The sequence below is a fragment of the Atheta coriaria genome, unplaced genomic scaffold, assembly GCF_025399875.1.
Source record: "Atheta coriaria isolate IRGN ID8LTWV9N9 unplaced genomic scaffold, Caltech_Dcor_3.1 hic_scaffold_4_pilon, whole genome shotgun sequence".
In the NCBI taxonomy this organism is placed as follows: Eukaryota; Metazoa; Arthropoda; class Insecta; order Coleoptera; family Staphylinidae; genus Dalotia; species Dalotia coriaria.
Window position 1 is genome coordinate 9,161,559 of NW_027045446.1, and position 12,608 is coordinate 9,174,166.

The window sequence follows — 12,608 nt, forward strand, 5'->3', positions numbered from 1 at the left end:
TATCCCGCCGTCGCCGTCAACCCCGGGGATCTTCTTCTTACGACAAGTAGCCTTCGCCCTTCGCCCTTCCCGCTGCTCTGCCACAAGTGTGCAGAGCCGCGTTTGATGTTCGCGTTCATGTTCATGAGGGCAATTTCGTCACCACCGCCAGTGTTATAGAGGGGCGGTTTTTGCTTCTGCTTTACTGTGCCATACTACTTATAGCTTCTGAATGAACGCGAAAAAAAAAGATTTTTTATGTTTCTTTTCTTTTACTTATTTTACCTTTCTATGGCTATGGCTAAGAAAAGTAAATGTAGGAGTAGAGTACACGTAATAAACGCCTACGAATCGAGTTGATGCCGAGACGCGGAAATGCAATTCATCAAGCGCGCCCGCAACTTGCATTAAGATCAAATTGCTGTTATTTGATTTATGATCGGCGACATGCGAGCACCGCGCGCGCGTTTTTAAGACTCTCGTCGGCTCGTAAATCTTTCCGCAGAAAGAAGTTCTCAAAGTGCACAGCATTATTTTCAATTCATTACACGATACTAAAAATAAACATATAATACCGGTACCTATTACCTACTTAAGATACGAGTATAAAAGTATGTTTATTTGAATGCTACAACAAATATTCTTTATCCGTTATTTGCAGAGTTGGGTATTTGAGGACTGCTTGATGGCTGATTTCGCCATGGTATACACATGCGACACACTCGACGCGCGCGGATTTGTGTCCGCGCGTGTAACGATTGCGCAACGCCGCACGCCCACACACAGCTCGCAAAGCTTTGCAGACAGCCAAGACAGTCGAGATATAAATCCTCGAAAAGCAACGGCCGCAGCGGCGGAAAGAGTGTGTGTGTGTGTGTGCGGAAGAAGAAAAAGGAAAAGCAAGACGTCGTACATCCTAGTCCTAGATTGTCAAGACGCACGACGACGTTAGCTAGATATCAAGAGGGCGGATAATCACATATCTTACAGCGACACAACCAGCGATCACTAAGAGGAGACGAGGAGAAGTTCTTGTGTGCAGGCGTATGAGTTATACAATTATATGCACAGTTATATTAAGTAAAATGTGAAATTGTATGTTTGTTAAGCTTTTATACGAAAATCATTGAACGGATTTTGATAAAATTTTGTATAAAGATACTTTTGATCATGGAAAAGTAAATAGACTACTTTTAACCACAAAATATAAGAAAATGTTAGTTACAACACTTATAACTCAAGAACGACTGAACAGATTTTGATGATCTATGATTTATTACATACGTCTAGGCGTGGAATAAAAGAATAATTATTAAAATATCAAAAATTATGACATACAGGGTGTAAATTAGAGATTTAAATTGTTATTGAGATTCAATCATAGTTATAGCTAAATAATTGAATCAAAGATAAACTAAATTAATATTATTAGCATTTCCCACGCTTTTAAATAAAAATTCATAAATTTAATATCAGATTTAACTCATAATAAGTCGAAAAAACAAGAAACTCTTAAATAACACTACATTTTATCAAAATAAAAAGTAAAATCTGAAAATGATTTATGAGAAAATCCACAATCCACAACAAAGCGTGTAATATAAGATTTTATGCATGAACGTGACTTTGGTAATAGTAAAACGTAAGTAAAATGGTTCACCAACTCGATTTTGCTGGGAAAAAAGCCCATTCATACGAAATAAATAACAATCGCATGGGAGCGACGATTAATGAACGGAGTGAGCGCGCGCGGCCTGAACGAGAGACGACAAACCCGCGTCTTGTGCGCCACACGTAAATTACAATTTACACGCGAGTACGAGTGCAATTGTGCGCGTGCACACGCGTTCGCCATACGCAACGAACGACATCCACCCACCCACCCAGGGTGTCACGAGTGTAACGAGCGACAGCTTGTTACTCGCCGCACATTTATCTGCTAGGCGATAAACTCGCGCCATTCGCGACACTCGTGCATGTATGCATTTAATTTGATTAATCATAGACAACACGTAATTTGGAATAATCAAATGATAATAAAAGATGTCGGTTTTAATCAAAATGAATCATATTTTGTGTAATTTCATGTAAAACTTGTTATATCTTTCAAGATAATAAATTTATGTTAAAAACGTCTTTAAAACTATATTTAGATTTAAATACTGAATCTTGAAATGTAAATATGTCATCGTTAGCAGTTTCTAAGAATAAGTAACAAGAGAAGTTAAGTAGCTTTCGTGAATTTTTACTAAATCAATTTTAATTGTGTATAACTTTTTTCGTTATAAGCTGATCAACAAAAAGTCCGCGTACTTCGATGAAGAATTTAGTGCTAAATATATACTAAATAAATCATTATTGCTGCGCTATAGCAATCGGAGTAATTAACTATTAATTGGAACAATTGCAGTTCAAGAGACATTTTCAAGTAACAGCGCGTATTTTAAAAGAAAAACTCTAATTACGTAAAAACCAGCTGACGTATTTCAATGATTTCTTCAATAATTCGTTTAATATTAACTACTGAACCAAAAACGGTCAAGATTACTTAGATAACATCTTGTAATCAACTGCTACAAGACAATTTAAGTCAATGTTCGTAATTTAAACAAAATAAACTTGAATTGTTCATAACTTTTGAAGTAGAAATCCTAGCAACAAAATTTTTATGTCATTTCATAGAGAATTTAATGCTAAACATTTTAAGAAATAAGTAATAATTACTTCGCATTTAATTTCGTGGTAATTAATAAATAACTGAAACTATCTCACTTCCTCTGTCGTTTTACCTAAAAACCCATTCATTTTTAAACAAAAATTTTAATTACTTGTAAACTAATTAACTTAAATCATTGATTTCTTCAAAAATGTATTGAGTATTAACTGTCAAATATTATCCTCAAAAATTGTATTGATAACACTATGTTATCACAAGATACAAGACCATTTATCTCAATTCCACAAAAAAATCTAAACCTAAGCTAAACCTAACTTTGATTGTTTATAACTTTGTGTATAATACTCCAATCAATAAAATCTTTGTTTAATATGATAAATAATTTAATTTTAAATATATTGCGAGCAAAAACCATAACTCTACTCTTATTACTTTAAAAGTAATTAATAAATAAACAAAACTATCAAATTTTCCCACGCGCGTTAGTTAGACTCCCTCCAAAGCACTAATATTTCTTACACCACCCTATCGTGGTGTAAATGTGAATTATACTTCGATATGATTTCCGCTTGACGTCCGCCGAGATGAGCGCGAGCACGTCGCGCATAATACCAATGCAGGAATGCCAATATCCGACCCCCGGATTCGATTAAATTATGCCAACAGCGGCGCGAACGTTTGACATAGAAACCCATTTTCAATTTCATCCACCCATCTTCAAGACTTCCAATATATATCTACAGATAGATATCCATCGCGTATCCCTCGTTATTAAATTAAATCTCAATTTAATTTCCATCTATTGACAGAGGCAATAATGCCCATCAAAAATTACCAATTAAATTCCCAACCCAAAATAAATCTGCGTGCGCGGTGGAGATTACAATAAATAGCTAATGAAGCCGCACGTCGCGGAGAGAGATTCGCGCATTTGCCTCCTCCGCCGTGTGTGTGTGTGCGCGCGCTGCGCGCGCGATATGAATGAACTTTACGCGAAATACGAGCGGCCGTATAATGACAGGCGAGTCGGACGCGAGAGTAGACCGGGAACAATCAATAAAGCTCTCGAGGACACGCGCGCACCCACACAGGCGAAGAGGCGCGGCGGTGTGTGCGCGCCGCCGCCACCAGTCACAAACACACACACACAAGCGCCGGCAAACGCGCGTGGTGGAGGCGCCGGTGCAAAGAAAACACGCAAGAGACGCAAGACATCGCCAAACCACAAACATATTCAACTCAACCGAAAAAAATAAAATAAAATAAATCATTTCATTTTTATAATCACATCAATCAATCAATCATTACTCAAAAAAAAACTCATCAACGCGTGTAATAAAACAATTGAAGCGTGGGATCATCTCATACACCCACACTCACATTTCTAACATGCCAACGTCGTTAATTAATTATTAATTGATGACAAAACGCGCCTGGGTTGCGCTGGACGGAATGAAAAGTGCAAGTGCATTAATAACCCACGAGATAGAAACGCATTGCGCGCATTACGACCGGCCCACTCACTCTGTGTGTCTGTAAACGCTTTCGATTTCAACATTATTGCATTATTTCATGTCATTATGATGAAGAAACAAACCACCACGCCTAGCCAACAGCGCGATATCGGCAATATTTGCGTGCGAAAACCCGAGAACGACAAACAACAAACAGTCCGATGGATTAAACGTGCAAACAATTGCGCTGCGAGCCAAAGTTGAATAAATAAACACCAAATCAGATAATGAATCGACTGATTTACAGTTTTTTGTTAATAACTTTTCTAATTCTTCATAAATCACCATGAAAATTTGTATGGTGGTCAATAATGTCTGTATTTACTTAAATCCGGTTGAATATTTAAGAGTTATTAACACAAAACTTGGGAAATCGTGTTTTTTGTCGAAAGTTGAGATTTTCTTTGGTTTTTTGTCGATTTCGCACCTAAAATACAAAATGTAATGAGTTGTTATGTGGGAGTAGGTTACCTGAGGTAGATTCGCAGCAATCTGCCGAAGAAGAGCATCGCGTTCCTTCTCGACCTCCTGCAGCTTGATGTCGGTATCACCGAGGCGCTCCTGCGTCTCGCGCAGACTGTCCATGAGCTTATCGCGCTCATCGAGCATGGATACCATCAGCTGCTCGAAGTTGCCATCCTCAGCGGAGAACTGCGAGCTGCGCTGGCTGATGCTGTCCTCCGAGATGGTCGGCATCACGTCGCACATCATGTTCCACATGACGGCCGGCGGCGGCTACCGCCCGGGCCCCGAAGACGTCGTTGAACGCCGAATATACACGCGCGCTATCGCCGCCGGTCGGGCATCACGACGGCGAGGACGACGCTGGTGGGCCCAGCGGGCGGCCGGATCGAAGCGGCGGCGCCTTTCCGCCCTCTCCGCCGACGGCGTATCGATATCAACACACGGCGTGCCCGCGGACGCGGACGGTTCGCGCACACCGAGGATGAACTGCCCCGTGCCGGCAGCGAGCGAGTCAACTGAGGCGCGCCGCGGTCGCCGCGAGCGAATGGCACGTGCACGCTTTAATTGATAACAGGTCCTTCTTCGTCATTATCGACATTCTAGTCCTGGCGATGAGCACCGACACACCTACGAATCACACGCCGCACACAGTTAAACGCCGCGATACTGTCGTCCCCCGACGAGCCGGACAGCCATTTTGGAATATATGTCAATGTCGCCGCGTCGGTAACGCAGCGGTACAGGTTTCTGTAAACGCACGCCACAACTGCCACTACCAATCTCAAACTTCAAATAATTTCAACTGACAAACATGAAAAACTAACTAAAAACATGAATAAAACATCAAACTATACCGTATTTATACAAATAAATAATTTCTTTACCTACAATCAACATTTATACTGCAGAAAACATAAAAATTGTGCAGAAAAATTCAAAAATTAACCGTGTTAGGTTGGTAGCCCGCTGACATTGAAAACATATGTTTGCCCTGTTTCTCCACTTCAGTCCATCATGGCAATTGATAGTGGTGGTGCTCAGAATTTGTTAAATCGTTCTATACTCGATAAAACAACAAAATGCATCCGTTCAAGTATTTGACGAAGGGGCACTGGTCATCTAAAACATGTCCAAGCAGAAAAAGCCCCGCAAAGGGCAAACGAAAACTCTTGGGGGTGAGTATCGTTAGCACAATCGACCGTCTTTTGTTTTCTTTGTCAACATTTCACAATCACCATTAAAAAAAAGCAATTTTAAACATGAAAACGTGCTTTTAGAACATGATTTTAAACAAATATCAATATAACATACACATTTACACCATACAAAAGTAATTTTATAGTGTAAATTTCATTTTTCTTAATTTTACAAATAAAAATCTAAATTTTTAGATGTCACGATCAACGACTTCGCGAATTCTTCAGCTCCTAAGCATCGGCCTAAGAAGTCCAGTACCAGCGTCACGACCATCATCAAGCAACTAGAAGATCACGAAACTCAAACTCAATCAAAATCATGGGATGACCAAGAATTAGATGATTACGACTACATTAAGCAAGAAAATGAAGATGGTGAAGTAATTTACGTACTTAAAAAGGTTAAGAAAGTCAATTTAAACACAACAGATGTCACTGAATCAACAATTGACACTGGCAAAGACTATCCTGTCGATATCTGGTTCCTAATATCAGAATATATCAAACCGGAAGACATTGGTACTTTTGCGCGCATCTGCCGCACTTCTTACAGCATAACAAACACCGGCAAGTTTTGGTTCTCATTATATAAACGATATTATAAGAAAACAGTCGAATTACCAAGAAGACTACAGCCAGATTGTATGTTTCGGTTGTATGGCATCCGAATGCTCGTTATCAAATCTTTATATTATACGTATCCGCTGTTTGTGAATCAGTTGAAAGTCATCAAGACTGAAGAGCATCCGGATGTGTTGACCAAACGTATGTGCACGTTGATGTGGCATGTGAAATTCAAAAATCATTGGGTGTATTATTTTAAACTCAAAGAAATGGTGTATCCACCGCATTTAATATCGAATCGGGATGAAAAACGTGTGGATTTGATTGAATTGTTGGAAGATGTCGCTGCGAACGTTGAAGAAAACTGTAGAGTTCTGCAGATTACATGTTTGAGTTTCATTCCGGTACTTTCTGTGCAAGGGTATGTACTTAATTATTATAAGTTTTGCATTATCATGGTAATACTTAACTTGTTTGTATTATTTTAGGTTATTTCTTACATCTGTTGGTGTGACACTATCGCAAGGTTTTCGTCACAATCGTGTACAGCTAATATTCAACACCAATTTGATGCATGGAAAGTCCACAACTGAAGGAACAGTCTGTATTCTTTTGGATCCGGTAATAAATGTGCGTATTTTGGACTGGTGGCACCCATTGTATCCGCATAACTACAATCTGAACCTGTTGGTAAATCAAAACTTGAAAGAAATTGAATATTAAGAATAAATATTAACTAGAAAATTACATGTCGATAAAATTAAGTGTTTTGAGATGGAACCAGATACAAATTTAACTCAAAATCAAAATATTTGTGGGATATTAATATGATTATTACATTATAATCAAGGTTGTACAATAATTTTTATGCTTATGCTATGTTAAATAGTTTAGAGGTTTATTTCGGGGTTTATTTGTAAAAATATTCTTGTTACTATTTTATTACTATTATGGGATGCATTCTTATTTCAAATAAAAATTATGACCAATTTTGCTTAGAAACGTGTCTTTTGGGTTTGTTTGACTTGTAAGACGTGGATTAATATCATCAGTGAATATTTGATCAGTTATTTTGGGTTAAACATGACAAAACTTAATTTTGAATGAACATCTTCAACAAACATCGTAAAAAAGCAAGAAAACGACATATTTCTGCAATAATTACGAAATAAAACTCGAAAATTTACGAAAACAGTGAATAATTCAAGATAAAATTAAATAATTTTGAGTTTTATTGCTTAAAATACAAAGAATATTTTTGTTTAGATATAATTATGCCCCCTTTCAAGGGCTCCCAAAAATTGCCGTAGCGGCTGGTATTTCACAGCCTCATGGCGGGGTATTGGTTAAAGTTTTCAACTAGCAATAATCGCACCTCGGATAAACCTCATTGGTTACGATATCGCCTCTGCGCAAAGCTAACGACTACCTGTACCTGACCCTTCTTATTCCCATAACACAAGTTTTCTCCGAGAGAATAATTATAACTGCCATCTACATTTCTAAAAATTCATCACATAATCATATTTTTTTTTGTAAAATATCGTCATAGTACAAGTCACGTAATCATAAAAAGTAGAACTAACTCTTTCGAGCACCCAGCGTCCATCAATGAAGACAGCAAAGTCAATATTATGACTTTTTCCATTGCAAACACTTGAAACCGGACGAGCAGCACAATCGCCATGGCAAAAATTGGAAAATCAAGAGTATAACAGAAGAAAGAAGTGGCAGGACAATAAGAAAACTTAATCGCACATAATTTCGTTTGCACTTCCTACTTGTACTCTCAACTCACGAGTTTTATCACAAAACGAACGAGTTACAAAAAATTGAAGTTAATTCACGTCGTTGTCATATTTCCGCGAATTCTGCTCTGCAGAAATACATTGTGATTTTATTTCGTTTATTGTACACTAGTTTTCGTCCGCGATTTCTAAAATTTTTCTAAAATTTCAATTTTTTTATTATTTTTTTGTTTGACTTAAAAATTGCTACAAGAAAATATATTTCGAACTAGTTTTGCACGCGACTGCGTCTCGGTAGTGTTTAATAAAAATGTAATTCGTTTTTACTCCTTACTAATATTATAAATGCGAATGTCCTGATGTTTGTTACACTTTCACGCAAAAACTACTTAACCGATCATCATGAAAATTTGTACACATAATCTTAGTGGTCCCCGAATGGTTATAGGCTACTTTTTATTTAATAAAAAAAATTATTTTTTAAATAAAATAAAGAAATTGTTTAGCCAATAATACCTCTGCATCTGGCTATTTGACTACTTTAACGCCATCTAGCATTCCAGCAATGAAGCTCAAACCTAAGTACTATAGTACCATCACACTGTATTATCACACTGTATTACCGACAGCTACGTCAACATCAAATCCAATTGACTACACTATGGAGACTGTACACTATACTTCCATAGACTATACTTTCAGCCATTTTAAACTTCCCGCCATTCTACTTCATTGTTACTTCTTCTGTGACTACAGACGCGTACGGAAGCAACTTCATTATTTTAGATATTCGTGAGCGAAGCCGCGGGTTAAAGCTAGTTAATTATATAAAGAATTGCTAATAATACACTTCAGCGCGCCATCTCGGATGCAACTATTTAACTATAACTATGATTGAATCACAATGCCAACTTTTATCCTATAGAAAAAGGCTTTTTAGGGTTTTCCCGGCAATTATTCAATTTTTCTCGCCGTAAAAACCATCCTTGGACTTTAACGAACATTTTAAAAAAGAATTGGCCAAATTGATCTAAGCGTTGTTGAGTTATGCGCTTACCAACACATTTTGCGATGCATTTTTATATTATAGACTTCTACGAGTACTGGCAATAGGTTACAGTTATGTTTGCACCTGTTAACTACTTATTAAACGCTTCCCCAAGCAGAAATCCATCGAAACGCGTAAATCACGTTCGCGGGCGGCAAGCTGGTTACCATCTTGTTACCATATTCAACATGGCGGTGTCGGAAGGTGATAAATAAGTTTATAAAAAGTCGACTCCAGGGAAGAGCACGTGCCCACGATTTCAAATAAATCGCATTATCTACTCGTCATCATTGCGTGCCGCCAGCGCAGCATCCACATCCTCATGCAAAAGGGGCGATTATCGATTGGCACCGCGCACAGGTAGTACAAGTGTAGGTCCAGGTTATTGCTCCAGTTTCACCTCTTACCGTTTCACGTCGTTGCCAACACCGATGTCAATTATTATTATTTTATTACGATTTTTATAAAAATTTTCTTTAAATTTTTTTAATTTTTGTTTTTAAGTGTTTTGTGGTTGGAATCTTGAGTTAAAATGAATGATGCACTTGAAAGGGAAGTCGGTTAGTTTTATTGAGCATTTCTCCGAGGAATCCGCGAGCGTTATCTATGAATATTTCCTAGTTTTCCGTCTCGGCGCGCCGCGAATCTTTTTACGAGCCGCGCGCGTCCATAACTTCGCGCCGTCATTTTCGCAATTTACATCGCCGCCGTTTTCATATCTCTTAATATCACTGTTTGCTATTTTCATTACTCCAACATGCGTAAACATCATCTATGCACAAAGTTACAGCGAGGTGGAGTGTTGTAACAATGTTGTTGAATTTAATTAACAAATAACTGCATTAAAAGCACTAACAGAGATCAAAAGTCAAGAATTAACTCAAAAACACAGAAAAAACATTTCCACTTTAATTTTAGCAGATGGATAATATTATTTTATTTCTTTAGAAGATTAAAACGGTTTATTGCATTTTTACGCGTTTGATGGGATTTTTGACTGTCAAAATGTCAAAAACTAACATAACCCATAATAATAACTAGTGGGCTATATAATATTGTGTGTACAACTTATAGAAAATGCATATTGTCTATTGGTTGATGATTTTTACGATTTTATAAATTTCCAACCAATATTTTACTTTTTAAAGAAATAAAAACAATTTTTTGCATTTTTTACAAGTTTTTCAAGTTTTTTGACGGTTAAAATATCAAAAACAAACATAACCTATAATATTAACCCGTGGGTGACCTAATATTATGTGTACTACTTGTAGAAAGTGCATATTATTTATGAGTTGATACATTTTTTGATTTTATAAACTACAAAGTAATATTTGACTCTTTTAGAGCAATTAAAACAATTTTTTGCATTTTTTACACGTTTAGAAGTTTTTTGACTGTCAAAATGTCAAAAACTCACCTAACCTATAATAATTCCTCCTGGATGATATAATATTATGTGTACATTTTGTATAAATTGCCAATTGTTTATTGGTTGATGAACTTTAGTGATTTTGTAGGTTATTGTGGGAGTTTGCAACAGATGTGCATCTGTGCGTTTTCATGAATACCCATTCTGACCCGCAAATTGATTTCCAAACTCAGCGAAAGGCCACAATGCGCGGCGATGACAAGAATTGCATTTATCAAGCACCGCGCGCGGCGGGTTTAATAAGGACACTCCTTCGCGTGCGCGTATTGCGCGAAAATCTCATTTCCTCAAAACTACCAACTACGCTGAAACCGGCAAACAACGACCCCGCAATTTACGGCATGCTAACAATTTATTGACCTACTCCTACAAAATGTAGTCAAGTCAAGTGATATTTTGTTATAATAAACAATAATCTATTAATATAAAAATAAATCGCAAAATTTGTTGGTAAGCGCATAACTCAACAACGCCTCGACCAAATTGGCCAATTCTTTTTTTAAATGTTCGTTAAAGTCCAAGGATGGTTTTTACAGCGAGAAAAATTCGAATAATGGCCGGGAAAACCCTAAAACAGCCGTTTTCTATAGGATAAAAGTTGGCATTGAGATTCAATCATAGTTATAGTTAAATAGTTGAATCCGAGATGGCGCGCTGAAGTGCATTATTAGCAATTCTTTATATAATTAATTTCTTTAAAATAAAATTGCGAATCTTATTGATAGAATTGACACATACTATGTCTAGAACAAGATAGTTTAAACGAATTACATTTTTGTTAAACACTAATTATTAAATATTAGCATTTTTTAGTATCAAAAATGATGTTCGAAAACTTTTTGAATAAAAGGCCAACTTTAAATGGGTTGAATTTTAAGTTCGTTGTTGCGGGAACTTTGTGCGTCGACACCGCATATCAAAAGTGCGAAGCTGTCACGAGTGCAAAAACTAATTTCGCCGCGCCCGGCGCTAACTAACTGACTATGACTAACACAATTATGTTCATTGACTTCTAATTTGGACCAAGTGGTGTGGCATAAATTTATTAACAATGTTAACATTAAACCCGATAACATTTTCTATTTTTATTCATTGTTTTATGCCCGGGAAGGGTGACTGCGCATATTTTTGCTTTTATCTTATTGCAATATTCCTAAACATCACAACAAATGTTGGTTTAAAGATAGTCACGGTGATTAACACGCAATCTTGCGTATCAGTGGCAATTAAACGCAGCGCGCACATCCGGTGGGTGTTTACATGCGGTTTTTCCCAAAAAAAAGAGAAAAAATGCGAAAAAATTACAAAATTGGCAAAAAATTATTTAAAAAATTTAATAACAGCAAAACTTGAATGTTTATTTAAACAAAACCTATTTTATATGATAGAGGGATTATTAATCAACCTGTGAGAATTTTTTTACGCAAAAATATTAATTATTATAAGAGATATCAACAAATTACTAAAAAAAGCGTAAAATTGCTTTAAAAACGTGTTTTTCTGCTGATTTTTCATGCTTATTTTAAAATTTAGAACAAAATTTAACAATTTACAAGACAATTTATTTGTTAATTTAAAAATCTAACTTTTTAACCAAAATTTTACCAAAATAACGGCTTTTAAACCTTCTAAACTCCCCAAAAATCAATTTAATTTAAAAATTTTTCCCTAACCCCCATTAATCTACTGATACGTGCAATATATTTTCTTTACTCTGCATATCTCCGCCGTGCACACAGCCCGCCACCCAACACCCGCAATTCAGCACGCAATAAACTAAAAAATAACAACAATTGTTGCACCATCATTTTAGCGCGCACATCGCTGGTGCGTAGGCAGCGGCGGTGCGCCGGTGGCGGCACCAAAGAAGACGATGGATGCATGGAAAATCGAGAAGACCAGCAACACACATACCCATATCTCTGGGAAGTGGGCGCTGAGGACGCGAGAAGGATAACGTTGCGCGAGGCGGCGCGGTTGGCGGA

General features: G+C 37.0%; 2 protein-coding genes and 1 non-coding gene across 3 annotated transcripts in view; 1 reads left to right on the forward strand and 2 right to left on the reverse strand.

Moving 5' to 3' along the window:
* Liprin-alpha (PTPRF interacting protein alpha) overlaps positions 1-5,349 on the reverse strand; it is a 53,050-nt gene extending 47,701 nt beyond the window's left edge. The window contains exon 1 of the mRNA XM_065301796.1: positions 4,642-5,349. Coding sequence (XP_065157868.1) covers positions 4,642-4,890 — 249 coding nt within the window. The 5' untranslated portion in view covers positions 4,891-5,349. The remainder of the gene's footprint in view (positions 1-4,641) is intronic.
* Positions 5,350-5,620: 271 nt separating this feature from the next.
* fsd (transmembrane protein fates-shifted) lies at positions 5,621-7,397 on the forward strand. Its single transcript, XM_065301797.1, has 3 exons — positions 5,621-5,810; positions 6,027-6,816; positions 6,884-7,397. The coding sequence occupies exons 1-3, from the start codon at positions 5,762-5,764 to the stop codon at positions 7,116-7,118; spliced, it is 1,074 nt and encodes a 357-aa protein (XP_065157869.1). The 5' UTR covers positions 5,621-5,761; the 3' UTR covers positions 7,119-7,397.
* A 277-nt stretch (positions 7,398-7,674) lies between these two features.
* Positions 7,675-7,815, reverse strand: LOC135791444 (U4 spliceosomal RNA). Its single transcript, XR_010548046.1, has one exon. It is a non-coding gene; the product is annotated as a U4 spliceosomal RNA (small nuclear RNA).
* Positions 7,816-12,608: the final 4,793 nt, after the last annotated feature.

What these genes read in the sequence shown, in the direction of transcription:
- fsd (XM_065301797.1), top strand. Translation starts at nt 5,762, where the DNA reads ATGTCCAAGCAGAAAAAGCCCCGCAAAGGGCAAACGAAAACTCTTGGG. An exon ending in GCAAACGAAAACTCTTGGGG is followed by an intron (nt 5,811 to 6,026) that starts GTGAGTATCGTT and finishes CTAAATTTTTAG; the next exon opens with ATGTCACGATCAACGACTTC. An exon ending in CCGGTACTTTCTGTGCAAGG is followed by an intron (nt 6,817 to 6,883) that starts GTATGTACTTAA and finishes GTATTATTTTAG; the next exon opens with GTTATTTCTTACATCTGTTG.